At 39.1% G+C, this 14,426-nt stretch overlaps 1 protein-coding gene across 1 annotated transcript; it reads right to left on the bottom strand.

Moving 5' to 3' along the window:
- Nucleotides 1-1,626: 1,626 nt before the first annotated feature.
- Nucleotides 1,627-13,591, bottom strand: atg4da (autophagy related 4D, cysteine peptidase a). Its single transcript, XM_074630371.1, has 11 exons — nucleotides 13,222-13,591; nucleotides 9,874-10,141; nucleotides 9,644-9,727; nucleotides 9,104-9,277; nucleotides 7,745-8,102; nucleotides 7,561-7,625; nucleotides 7,246-7,397; nucleotides 7,033-7,111; nucleotides 4,937-5,013; nucleotides 4,599-4,718; nucleotides 1,627-2,998 (listed from the first exon to the last, which is right to left on the bottom strand). The coding sequence occupies exons 2-11, from the start codon at nucleotides 10,088-10,090 to the stop codon at nucleotides 2,819-2,821; spliced, it is 1,506 nt and encodes a 501-aa protein (XP_074486472.1). The 5' UTR covers nucleotides 10,091-10,141; nucleotides 13,222-13,591; the 3' UTR covers nucleotides 1,627-2,818.
- Between the last annotated feature and the right edge of the window lie 835 nt (nucleotides 13,592-14,426).

The raw sequence follows: 14,426 nt of genomic DNA, 5'->3' as shown, positions 1-14,426 counted from the left end.
CAGCGGCTCCACAAAAGCTGAGAAACATCCCACACCCATACTGCAGTGATGAAATTCAAATGCATTTCTCAGTGTGAACTGAGTTTTGCTTGTGCACCTTTCCTGAGTGTCCAAACATGACACATTTTGTCACCGAAGATAATGTGGATGGACATGCTGCATTCAAAAGATGGAAAAAGCAAGACGAAAATAGTCCAGGGAACGTTTTGTGTTTATATGGGTGTTATATATTCATACTTATTACATGACTTTGTTGAATACTCGATTCTGATCAGTCAATCATGGCGTTCTACTCTCTGTTATTTCTTTATAACAGACCGTTGCTATGTATAACAGACCATTGTTATGTATAACAGACCGTTGCTATGTATAACAGACCGTTGCTATGTATAACAGACCGTTGCTATGCGCGCAGTTCTGATCTTGGACTCTGGAGGACCGTTTTTGTGTCAAATTATTGATTTCTGAAGTAAGTAGCCATGTAATAAGCAGGATAATGGACAGCTAGTGGGTCATTGTTGTGAAATAAACCCCTTCAGGGCGATGGTTTGCATCGGGGTGCCGCATCACCCTGTCAGGGTTTATTCCACAACAATGACCTGCTCGATGTACATTATCCCTTACTTAAAAGTTTAAGTGCAAATTTTTACTTGCAATTGCATCAAGAACATTTATCTACTCCTTAAATTTAAGTTGATACAAAACTTTCAATAACTGGTGTGTAACAATTTCTCCCTGATTGAAATGTATTAATAAGTATCTATTGACTGCAGATATGCCATTTACCCCCATTTCATGCTTGGAACACTTGATACATTTCTTAATGTAGACCATTGACCATACCTGCTACAGTTACATATCATATATTGCTGGATTCAGCACAGTCATACCATTCCAGAAATCTCCGATTGGTGTTTCTAGGACAATCCCAGCCAGCGCTACCGAAAAGTAAATTAATACATTCATCATAGACCTTCAAATTTGATACTTCCACTTATTGTACTTGTGTGTTTGTAGTACTGTATTTCCTCAATGCATCAATATATTCACATTCTGTTTTATTCACACACGTAGAAGAACCCCCTGGCCATTATCACATACAATTTTGGATCAATCAGAGCTAGCATTATGAAATTACATGAGCTTTGGTGTACCATCTCCCATTCGGCCTGGCTTCATTTTGCGCTTTTTTTATTTATGGGTTATGTCACAATATCTGTCAATTTAACCACTTTTGCAGTAAAATATTTTTATCCAAGAATCCATTTCATATATGGGAAACCTAAGAGAATATGAAAATCATTGTTGTGCTTTGTTCTACCTCCGGTAGGGGTATCTCGAAAACTAAAGCACTTTTGGGGGTCTTCCCTCAGGCCTATTTCTGTCCAGGTTGCAGAGAGAGATTTGAAACCAGATCACAGGACAGGTGAGCTTCAAGAAATTAAATGTGAAGACTAGTTTTGAGTAAAATGCAATGTGCAACAGCATCCTCCTGCAAAACAAACTGATGTTAAGGACACTCATTCGTCTCATTTTGAAGATGAAAATAGTCAGAGTAAACAGTCAGTGCTGCAGTTAAGAACAAAACAGAACCGCTAATCTAGACAGTATGAGATACAAGTAAAATGTGATTCCAGTGTTTGAAGTTTAATCAGGACAACAAACCAAATAACAGTAGTAGTGCAACTTGCAGTAGTAGCCTTCACGTAGAAAAGGGCCAAACTAAACACAAATGACACTGCAGCAAAAACTCCATTCAGCTCGGGCCGGTCTTACTGACTGTATAACTTTACCAAGTAAAACCCAGAACCAGAAGTCAAAACAGCTGCTCTGGTTTTTACTTTGCAAATGCATCCAGATAACTTTATAATCCTGCTTCATGGGAAAAGCCACAGTTTACCAGGTAAAGATACACATCCATTTCCAACAGAAGGGATCATTTCTCTTCACCCCTCAACCTGGGAGCTTGAGTAACTCTTCAAGAGCAGAGTGAGAGCAGATTTCTGGGAGTGTTTCATATATTCTTAATGATCAATATCGGAGCATGTGGGAGATCAAGACCCTGGTTATCTGTGTGATATTTGGGGCTAAATTGGAACACTAGAATTAATTTACATCTGTTCAAGATGCTCTTGGAAGAATAGTGAAACTCAACATGAAAGACTCCTAAATACATCAGTACACTTATTTAAGACAGACTAATAAACTACACTAACCCCCCACACTCACTCACACACAAACACACACTCATAAACCCGATAAATTAATTTAAAGAATGAAAAACAAACAGGATGTGTTCAGCAGATGGTATATCATACAAGTAAAGGCATCATGCCTCATAACTGACCAGTGAGTTTATCATATATCATGTAGACCACACATCACCTTCCTGTCCAGTTCAGACCCGGACGGAAACACAGTAGTTGAATGGAGTACTTTAAAATGCTTGTTTTTAACTAATAAATACTCGACTTTGAGGCTTTTTTTGGGGTTTCTGATAAAAGTGAATCAAGACTACTTCAAGTACTTGAAACATTTCCAACCATGATCCATTTTGAAATCATGCTTTTGCCCAGTAAAATAATGCTCCAGACAGTACTCATTAATGTCTGTTAGCTTGTAATACCCATCCACACAAAAAGTGATGACAGAAGTAACACAGTTTTTATTTCTGTTGACCAGTGAAGGCGATAAAGCACAAAAGCGTCACCTTTCAGCTGCACCATCAACAGAATCAAGTCTTTCCCTTTGAGAGGAAATGAGGTGTCCTCTGCTGCCCACTACAGGTGAGTGCTGAGAGAGCATCCTCCTCTGTGTCTTACAGGAAGACAAACTCATCACTGTTCCTTCTGTTGTTACTCCTGCCCAGTCTGCCGGGGGGCAGGATGTGGGTTGCGGGTCCACTGTGATTGCTGCTGTGACCCTCAAGTCCATAATCCTGACCCTGGCCCTCTACGAAGGTAAAGATGGGGTACTTCTCCGTCGATGATGACAGGGCCTGGGAGGACGACAAAATCAAGTTAACAAAATGTCCCAGAATATCTCACAAGTAGACAGACTCAACGAGAAAATGTCATGTCAAGAGAGTAGATGAATATCTATCAAATCAAGTCCTTTCTATGTTGTTTGTGAGCCGAAATTATACTAGAACTGTAACGAGTTATTTTCATTATCGATGAATCTGTCTTTCACAATTAGTTTATGTTTTAAAATAGCTTGTTTTATGTTCGACCCAAAGTACAAAAATTGAAAGATGTTCAATATGCAAGATTTGAAAGAAAGAAAAGCAGCAAATAGAGCTTCTTAAAGAATAGGTTCACATTTTTCAAGTCTGTCAAGTCAAAAACAACAGTCAGGTGCCCTCGTTAAGATCCAGAGGTTATATGGTGACATTGTGTTTGTATATTTGTGTAATATGTGCTTTAAATCCCTCTGTGGGTGTTTGTGGATCTCTCTCTCCCTGCTGTAGCGGCTCAGTGTGTAATCATCATATATTGAGGAGCTCCCAGAGTTCAATCTGAATAAACTTTGACAAACAAAATTGCAAGGCTCCCCAGTGTCTAGCTAGTTTGAGAGAGGTATGTTTACAACCCTACCCACACTATTCCCTGTCCTGCCTGCTTTTGGTCACACAATGCGAGTAAGGCATTGTCCACACGTACATGTTTTTTTTTTGTAAACATAGCTTTTTCTACGGGTTTTACGGCTTTCGTCCACACTCAGATAGTGACACCTGACAAAGGAGATAACGGCGCACACTCTGATGTTACAAGCCAAAAACTCTGTTTTCACTGTCTACACGTCAACACTGAAAACTGTTTTGGCTTGTAACGTCAGTGTGCACGGTTATCTCCTTTGTGAGGCGTCATTAATGAGGCGACATGTCGTGCAACGGCGACACTAACACATAAACGGCAGACGTGGCCAAAATAACCTTGCTGACAGAACTCATTCATGTTTACACCTGTAAATGTACAGTTACACGTCCACTATTACGAGGAATAGTGGACTAGGGTTCAGAATGTGCTACGGAGGTCACTGCTACTTATCCAATGCAACACTCCCACAACACAGACCCCGCCGCCAACGTCGCCAGTGTGTGTGTGTGTGTGTGTGTGTGTGTGTGTGGCCCAACCTGCCCATTGGCTTCACTTTAATTATGTTTTTGCATTTTAATTTTTTTTAAACCGTGCTTGTGTGGACGAGATTTTGTTTTTGAGAACGAAGGAGGAAAAACAACGTTTACAAAATACCTGTGTACGTGTGGACAAGGCCTTAATTTCACCTAGCACCTGACTACAGCTTACCTGAGTGTACAGGTGATTAAAGGAAACTGATTAGTTCCAGCCTGATAGCTACATATTTAAAGGCTGGCTTCCCCCAGCTCCTGTGGGCTCGCCTCTCTCCCAGCCAGCATGCTGTGGTCTACATCTTTGTAATACATCCTAAACAGTATCATTCAAGTATCTATAGCAGACTTGGGATCTGTGTGGCATGTTTGGTTAATCTATGTGATTGATCTAAAAATTCTGAACCTATCCTTTAACAGCGTAGGAAGTTAAATTGTCCGATAGTGGTAGGAGGGTGTAAAATCTCACCACACTAACAGCAGAACATAGAGACTCAAAGTCCTTCTTGTTCTTGGCATAAAAGCCGATGGTGCAGCTGGGATCCATGCGGTTGAAGGGCATCTTCTTGGGAGAGCAACAGTGGAACGACTGGAGAATGACAGAAGCAGACAGAGGTCAAACAATACAGGTCAATACAAGTTCATGACAGGACATGTTATCTTTAGCGGTCTGTACAGTCAGAACACTATTGAGCAAGAGAGTCACATGGACCAAGTCCTATATGATCTGATAAAAAGCCAGTCAGCCTGGAGTGAGAGAGAGATAGTGACAAAAATGCAAAGAGAGATGAACACAAAGCAACTAACCTCCAGTGAGAAGTTAGCTTGTGAGACATCCACCACAGGCTGGCAGTAGTGAGGATCCAGATATAGCAGCTGCTCGTCTAACAGACAGGAAGGAGAAGTCAGAACGAGGAATTAAAATAAATCACCACCTGCAAAGTGTTAGTTGCCGTTTCCCCATTCTTAGATATCGATCCCACTGACCCAAGCTGCTATGGTTGAGCAGTGATGCTAATACCAAGTGTGATAAACCGCAGTTTCTTTTAACAATCATTAGATTCTGGCACCAAAAAAAAATCTACCTCTGTATTTAAAAGTATTAATTTGTTTTTCTGTAACAAGTTTTGGTTTCTAAAACAATTTTTCACTTCCTCTATTGTGTGTCTTGTTAATGATTTTCAGAATCATTGTTCCAGTAAGAGGAAATTAATGATTAGAAAGAAGTATATTTTAGGAAGTGATGGTTTCTAAGCACGTCACAGGCAGCAACCCAGTTTTTCTTTCCCTTCTGACTGTAATTACACAGCATTGAAGATGACAGCTTTACACGATTCCTATCAGAAATAATTAGACATTTACATTTTTAACAGGCCTGTGTACAAATTAGAGCTGCCACGATTAGTCGATCAAGATAAAAATAATTGTCAACTAATTTGATAACCTATCCATCGTTAAAAGTAATTTTTCATGCAAAAAATGGCAGAAAATGCTGTTTTCAGCGTCTCGCATATGGAGATTTCTTGCTGTTCTCTGATTTAAAATCATATTAGACTGAATATCTTTGGATTCTGGACTGACAAAACAAGACATTTAAAGACATCACCTTGGACTTTGAGAACCTGGGATGGACATTTTTCACTATTTTCTTACATTTTATAGACCAAACGATTGATCTAGAAAATAATCCATAATGAAAATAATCGTTAGTTGCAGCCCTGGTACAATTCATAATGAGCAAACATGTGAAGGAGACGGACCTGCATCGAGTGCTTGGCTTTATTATTACTATCATTGTGTACTGAAAGAATTGTTGAAGCAGAATATTTAATTCTCAAGGGAGTTCTGATAAACTAAAACAGCCGATGAGCTAAAAGCAAAGTTTCGTCAGCTCCCAGTTGTTTTTGAACATCATGAAAATAAAAGTAAAGTGTATACTTGTGCTTATACCATGCTGTGTTTAAATCATTGTTTTAAGTTAGTGAGTATAACTCATGGTGAGGAAAGGATAACCAACTAACACAGTATCACCATCATGCACCTCTAGAAAAAGAGGTAGAGAGCCCTCATCAATATCAAAAAACAGAAGTTGGTGGTTCACTCAGCCGTACAGCAACAGACTCACTGTGCACACTGTGTTTTTAGTTTATCAACTCTTGACAGGTGACTCAACCGTGAGACGGAGTCAAGAGATTAAAGGGAGGCAGTAGTAGGAGTGCAACATGTTGAGCGCAAGTATACTGTGTCTTGATAATAGTATGAGCAGCGTTCATTTCTGAGACAGATATTGCCAAAAATGTTCTCTTTGGTCCTGGCTCTTGCTGTATCCAAAGAAATTCCACACTAACATGCTATTTAGTACGCTAAAAAGGTATGTGAGATTTTTTGGTATGTCCGAGACCTTAGTATAGAACCGTATTAGGTGAATTGCATACCAATCCCAGTGAAATATTACATTAAGCAAACACTGGACACTACGCCGGTATAAATATCCCACAATGCAATGTGGTAGTGACGACAACTTTCATAACAAACAAGGGCGGACAGCTCTGTAATGTCAATAACGCTTCAATTTAAGTGCAAGTATAAGATTTTACTTTGCTAGAGGCGTAATATATTTTTTAAATTAGTTCAGACTTTATGATTCTCACAAATCATTGTTTGGTCACATGAGGTTGGTACAGGTTACCACGGTTACGCGTCTCCAACCGACAGGGAGGCTCTCAGGAAGTGACGTGGCAATTACAGTTACAGTTCAGTGCATCCGATGTTGAACGATAGTACACATATTGAGTATGTAGTGCATAGTATGTGATTTCCAACGCAGCCCAGGTCCTTCGTCTGAAGTCTTAAATCCCTTGATTCCTTTCATTCTTTAAAAAAAAAGAAAGAAAAGCTCTCACCTTGGAAGCCAACGAAGTAAAGTGAATGCTTCGGTTTGCCTCCGATGATGCCAATACAACACTCCAGCTTCAGGATGTTCTGGAAATGAACACAGATGTTTTCAATATGAGTTAAGAGATATGAGAGAGAGAACTTAAGTTCATCACTAAACATTAGTCTAGTGAGCTCAGAGGGCTCGTTGGATGGGTGGTGTGAAGGCAGAATATTCAGACCTTGACACATTCGATGTAGGACGGGTTGAGGGCCTCCCCTCCCAGCCGTACAGGCACCAGTATGATGACAGACTTCCAGGCTTGGCTGGACGGATCGGGGGGAGTCTGGCTTAGTGACAGGTCACATAGATTCACCACGTCCTCTTTGTACACTGAATACATGATGAGAAAAAATATGAAAAAGACTTCTTTAGATATTTCCAGAAGGAATACATGTTGGAGCAAAGCAAGAAACATACTGATACCTCTGACCTGGACTCTCACAAGGAGTAATTATTAAACTCAACAGATCTCTAGTCTGTTATTTAATCTCACCTGTACAGTCCTGAGCCACATATACAGCCAGGTTATGAAGCACAGAGGTTCTGGCTACCGCTTTTCTGAAAAAAAGAAAAGAAAAGAAGATTCATAACTCCAATGAATGCTTAACTATGTAAATCATTTTAGAAAATTGTAAATCCTTGCTTGTAAAAAACAAAGCCTCTTCCAACGCCCTTACCGTACTATGTGTGCCACTATAGAGGGGCCATACCAGTCACCAGCCTTCTTCCCTGAACTTTTGCCGATTTCCACCAGCTGGTGAAGCCCAAAAGGTGCTAGCTGTGGGGGCTGATCCCCGAACCATGTGACCAGCTTGTGGTGCATGGGCTCTGCCTGCCTGTCCCTTACAGACTCAGGTCTCTTCTTCTGGCTGCATTTGGGGGCCTGATCACTCGTCAGAGACTTTTCTGGGGTGTTGGATCCACGTGGAGAACCAAAGGAGGGGATGGGGACCCCTACAGCCCGGGCCGGGGAGCGCGGTCTGAACACCTCGAAGTCCACCTCCGTTAGCTGCTGAGCATCTGGCCAAGCCCAATCTACGGAATACAAAAAAGGCATTTAACTTAGCAACCAAGCACATCCAGGCTAAATATCTGGGGAATGTTTATCTTGAATTTCCTTTGTCTTCTTAGCTTTAAACAACCTCTTTTGATTGCCATACTAATCAGCATTGACACAATGAAAAAAAAAATAGAAAAACACAGAAAGAGATGGAGCAGAAGAGAGAAGCAAAACACAAGAGGCCATGAAGCAGACAAACACTGTCTGCAATGAATAGAAACAGAAATAGATCAAGGTAAGTAAAGCTGATAAAATATGTATAAAAAGGACAAAAGGAGAGATGAACAGCAGCATTAATGAATGAAACTGCATAAAATAGAATTACAGCATTGCAGTTGTATGCCTCTGCAAACCAATCAAGTTAGAGTTTACATCATGTCTGGTCAAAACATCATCACATTATCATTTTATCCTATTAGACATTTGTGTGAAATTGTCATAATTAGCATATGAATTCTTGAATTACGGCCAAAAATGTGTTTTGTGAGGTCACAGTGACCTTGACCAGCAAAATCTAATCAGTTCATCTTTTACTCCAAGTGGATGTTTCTGCTAAATTTAAAGTAATTCTCTAAAGGCGTTTCTGAGATATTGTGTTCATGAGAATGGGTCGGACAGACGTACAGACGGACAACTCAAAAATATATATAAACACATGGCTCCAGCCATGGCTATCGCCGGCGTGGAGGCATATTAAAAACTTGCGGGAGAGATATAAAAAGTGGGAAGAAGAACACATGAATTAGACTAAAAGTAAGTATGAAAAGAGGTCAGGTGTGTCCCATTATCTGTCTCAAGAAAACTTAGTCCTTTCAATTTAAAGGCGTACTTACTTTCTGCAGAGAGAATGTAATATGTGTCACACTATTGCGAGATAACTGGATCAGATTCACTGAAAAAACAATATCAGCCAGGCTTAAATGTACCTATATTTTCTGTGGGTGAAAGTAAAACTGTAACTGTGAGAAAGACAAACCTCTGGGCATCAAATGGACCAGGAGCCCCTGTGCCAGCAGCATCTGCCCACTGCGCAGCATGCAGCCCCATCCACAGTCTGTGGTCCAGGTGGAGCCCTCCAGTTGAGGGAACTCCCTCCTGTAGGTCAGCCAAATCCTGGACACAAAAGCCAGACGAAACCGCTCCACCTCGTCTGAGAGGAGGTGAAGGAGTGGAGGACGAGACAGAGAAAAGAAAGAGAACTCTTACACTATGTTGACTCACACTGTTCATGAATTTTATCTCATGTTTATCCGACATGAGAAAGATCAGTTTACATGTGAAAGGAAAGCGAGGGGAATTTTTTTTTTTTGTCTACTGCTTTGTGGTCTCAGATGTAAACCCAGCCACCTTTCAAAAGGAAAATGACTTGCACCGCTGTGGTTAACCAAAAACACATCACTACAACACCTGGAGTCTCTTTCTAGAGAAGAAAAGCAGCATCTGCTGTCAGGCACTTTTGATAAGAAAGGGATCAACCTTGAGATTTTTAAGATACGTTTGTGTATTTAGAGCTTACCCTCACTGTTGAGCAGATAGGAGTGTCCCAGGACAGTGACTGGCGATATCTTGTTGAAGGAGGTTTTAGACTTAACAGTCCAACCTACAAAAAGAGGAGCAGAGAAAACGGAAGTTGGCAAAGTAGCCCATTCAGAGAGCTGAACGCAAATCTTGCCAGCCTTAATATATAAATATACAGTATATGCATATAGTCATCCACACACTCTTCCTTCAAGACTAAGTACGAACCATATTTGACGTTGTTCCATGCCGACATCAGTTTGGCTTTCAGTTTGTCCATCTCGTCAGGCTCTCCGGTTGCCTCTCTGCCGGGATCTGGAGTCTGTGGCGGCCTGGGACCGAAGCTGCCCTGCCGCTCCAGGGGCTGCTGCCTCCGGCTCTCCACCAGCTCATCCTGCATCACTCCCCCTACGTACTGTACTGCGCTGGGGGAAACGGAGTTCATGCCTCTGAGCCCTCAGAGCTGAACACTGGAGCTCCTCATTGCAACACAGAACTGGAAAGAAAAATAGGTCATTTATTGACTGATGACATGTTGTGTCCACATTCTTCACTCTGCCGGAAACTCTTTAATCTACACTTAACATTAACTCATTGATATGTGTTTGTACTTTTTAACCTAACATTGGGTAAATCATCATTTTACCATTTTTACATCTGTCTACTATATAGAACATACATTGCACGTATGTGAATCCTGGAAGAGGGATCTTCCTTTTTCTCCCTGTTAAAGTTTTTTTTTGTGAGGCAGATTAATCCTCTGCAAATTAATCAATAATGGAAATGATGGAACTTGCACCCCCAGTTGAAGGCCCCAGAAAAAGCTGGTAAGTAGACCTTAAGTCAGAATTATTTTGTCAAACTACATTTCCAAGGGCTGGGATATTTTCAAGATAGATAAGATTTCAATATGGAGAAAATCAAATATCACAATATAATATCAACAATATTGTAGGGTTGACCATTGGTGCCTTCACAAAATATTTACACAGTGACATTTTTGATAAATAATCATTAGTAATGTGGATATAATGATTGAGTAGTTAAGGAAAAAAAATAGAACAGCTAGAACAGACTGGTAAGTTCAGATAATTACATCACTTTACCGTAATGCAGCCTTCAAAACCAGGAAAAGACAACATGTATGCCATATTACGATATCCACAATCTAAGACGATATCTAGTCTCATATCACGATATGGATATAAAATCAATATATTGCCCAGCCCTCCTATAAATGAAGTTTCATACTCTAAAAAACACATGGTTTTATTATACTGTAAAGGAAAACGACACTACAACCAGTCTGTAGGCAGGCCAAATGCAAGTCCTCACTTCCTGAAAAATATAAATAAATGCAAAGTTTGTCAGTGTAAACTTAAGTCATCGGTCTTCAACTACTGCTTTCATAATGCACAATACACAAAAGGAAAGTACCAGTGACTTTTCCACCCTGTCCCTGAAACTGATGAATAGTAGTTTCAACAGGGAACAGCAGCACCATGTGTGTAGTCACCGATTGCACACTTGATGGGGAACATGTATGTCATGTGATTAGCATTTGACAACCAGCATACCATGTCGGGCATTTCTCAGCAACTGTGAAAGTCATCTGATTAGTATGGAGGCTTGTCATCATTCCTCATTGCAGATCAAGCTGTTAAACATCTTGTTAAAGCAGGACAGACAAGTATCCAGGGAATGAAATTAGCACCTGCCACCTGCCAAATACAGGGTAAATGTTGGTTGTGGCAGGTACAAATTTGAGGTCACCTGCGACCATGGCAGACAGGTTTTCCTTATATTAAAAAATATCATTCTTAAAAAGCAATTCCTAAATTAAAAATAGTCAGGATTAAGGTTACATGATCCATATTTCTACTGTCTGTTCACCACTGACTCAGTGTTTACTAGTAGTGGAAGAAAATATTGACAATATGGAGTGTTGCAATATTATGTTTAGTGATACTGTATCGATTCTCAAAAACCCTGTGTTGATTTCTAATTAATAGTTTACAAGCAAAGATTAACTCAGTCAATACTTTATTTTATTTGCAAAGAGAAATGAAAATCTTACTATTCTGATTGCATAACAAATTTAAAGATTTTACTCAAATTTTATGCATATGGTGGTGTGTTTTTTATACTATCACCGTTTTCCTAAATTTAGATTTAAATAATATCGCAATATATTGAATCGTAACCCCTGTATCATGATAGGTATCGTATCGCCAGACAGCCCTAGAGTTTACAATTCTAAAGCGTTCTACATAGATTTCAGAAGTGGCAGAAAAAAACAATTGTGTGTCTAGTAGAAATGTTCAGTGACCTGCCAGAGTGGCGTGAGGAAAAGACTTAATTTCAAACCCTGTATGTATCTGACACTGCCTAGTAATGTGAGTGTGAGGGCAGTAAGTTAACAACGTTTAGACCAACATCCTCTCAGTAATTTCAATGTAACTTATTAGTTTGGTCCTGCAACAACACATTTATGTTCTAACACAACATCCAAGCCTATAATTAGTCTAGTGACTAACTCCTTTAAACATAGCTAATACCAACAATTAAAGCTACACTAGATAAACAACTACGTACCTGCTACACATACTGCACTTCAGGTGTCTGCATTTGAATCACATCTATCACAAACAAAAATGCTCCATGGTACAAATAAATACACTGTCAGTGAACAGAGAAATGTGGAATGTTTTTATACTTGGACTTTTGTGTTCATTTGTAGAATCCATACTTGTTTACAGTATATTTTCTTTTTCTTAAAAGTAACTTACAAACAATACCATTACATGAGTTATTTTTCTTAGTCAGGTGATCAGAGCTGACCTGATTACTCGTTTATTACATTAACATATAAAAGAACTCCTTCCTATCAGTAGAATATATAAGACAGGATATTATATTAAAAATGTTAATCCCTTTTCCAGAAGATATAATTAACAGTCACGTGAAGAACACAACAACAGAAAAGGAATAAATTCATGTTTCAAGTGTTCATCGGATAATTACTGCAAATAGTTCATGTCATCAGAAACATAAATGCATATTCAGTAACCCTATGGCTAGTAACATCCAGTCTGCAGTATTTTACTGGTCTTGACTTCATTACAGTAATTTCAATGTAACTTATTAGTTTGGTCCTGCAACAACACATTTTTCTTTTAACACAACATCCAAGGTCGAGGTATAAGCTGTGGGGTGATCGTGCTTTTGCTGTCGCTGCTCCTAAACGATGGAACAAGTTACCCTCATGATATACACACTATATCACTGACCTTTTACTTCTTAAATCTAAACTCAACACTTTCTTTATTTAGATTGTCTTTTAATACCTAGTAGAGCTGTGACATTTGTCCTGTGCTTTTTATGTACCTTTTTATGATGTTATGTTTTTATTCCTGTTATTTCTTAAAGCACTTTGGGTACCTTTTGGTTATTGTAAAGGGTTATACAAATAAATGTTGATTGATTGATCCAAGCCTATAATTAGTCAAGTTGCTAACTCCTTTAAATATACATAATACCAACAATTAAAGCCACACTAGCTAACAAACTACGTACCTGCTGTAAAAATGGGTTAAGATGCTCGATGCTTTGTAGTATCTTGACTCATTTCAGCGATGCTCTTCTGTCTTCCTCCAGACTGCAGTCTTCAGATACATGTAATGTACTGTTAGCTTACCAAAGCTAGCTTACGTTAGCTACCTAGCATTCAAACCGGCCTGACCCGAGATATTAATCACTTTTCGACAAAACACAGCATGTCAGAATGTTACCTGTTCCTCCATTCAACTAATAAACTACTTTAAACACATTGTAGTAAAGATAATCTAGCACATTAGCGGTGGTTTTAGCTCCTCTGAACAGCTAACCGCTTTAGCTTTAGCTTCTCCCTCTGACAGCAGAGGACGTTCACTTCCTGTTGTCCTTTCCGGACTCAACGCCATTGGTCGAAGGAATCACTGCGAGAGCGCTGATTGGTTAATATTAGAGTGATAGAGAAATCTGATTGGTTAATATTAGAGTGATAGAGAAAGCTGATTGGTTAATATTAGAGTGATAGAGAAAGCTGATTGGTTAATATTAGAGTGATAGAGAAAGCTGATTGGATAATATTCGAGTACGATCAATTAGCAGCGTGTTATTGGCTAATATTTACTCTTAGAGTTATGTAATGATCATATGATAGTTAATAGATGAATGATATGTATTTGTATAAATATATGTATGATTTGAGTGACTGATGCTACATTTGTCTAATATTTATTTATAGGAGGACGGTCGGCAGGACAGCTAATGCACACAGTGCACTTTCATAGACTAAGCTACTGGAGTTACCCTGCACTATACTCATTTTTAACAATCTCTTCTGCACTATATTCACTTTTCTTAATAGACGTGTATCACAGCTGTTACCCTGCACTATATTCAGTTTTAACAGTTTTCTTCATCGCCTTATACTTTTATACCTGGTATATTTTTTTGTACTTTGTACTTTGCACTACTAACTTTTTTACTGCCTTTTTACTGACATGTTTTGCACTATGGAACTGTGATGCTGGAAACTTGAATTTCCCTCGGGATCAATAAAGTTACTATCCATCTGTCTATCTATCTATCTATCTATTTTTAATGAATGTTGAAGATTGTATGTGTATATTTACCAGGACTATATATGTATATGTAGAATAATGCAGCATTTTAACCATTCTTAAGTGAATATATTATTGTTTTCATCTGCCTTTAACTTTCTAGCTTCTTTTACT

Source organism: Sebastes fasciatus, chromosome 3 (genome assembly GCF_043250625.1).
Source record: "Sebastes fasciatus isolate fSebFas1 chromosome 3, fSebFas1.pri, whole genome shotgun sequence".
Lineage (NCBI taxonomy): Eukaryota > Metazoa > Chordata > Actinopteri > Perciformes > Sebastidae > Sebastes > Sebastes fasciatus.
This window is presented reverse-complemented; position numbering and strand designations above follow the sequence as displayed.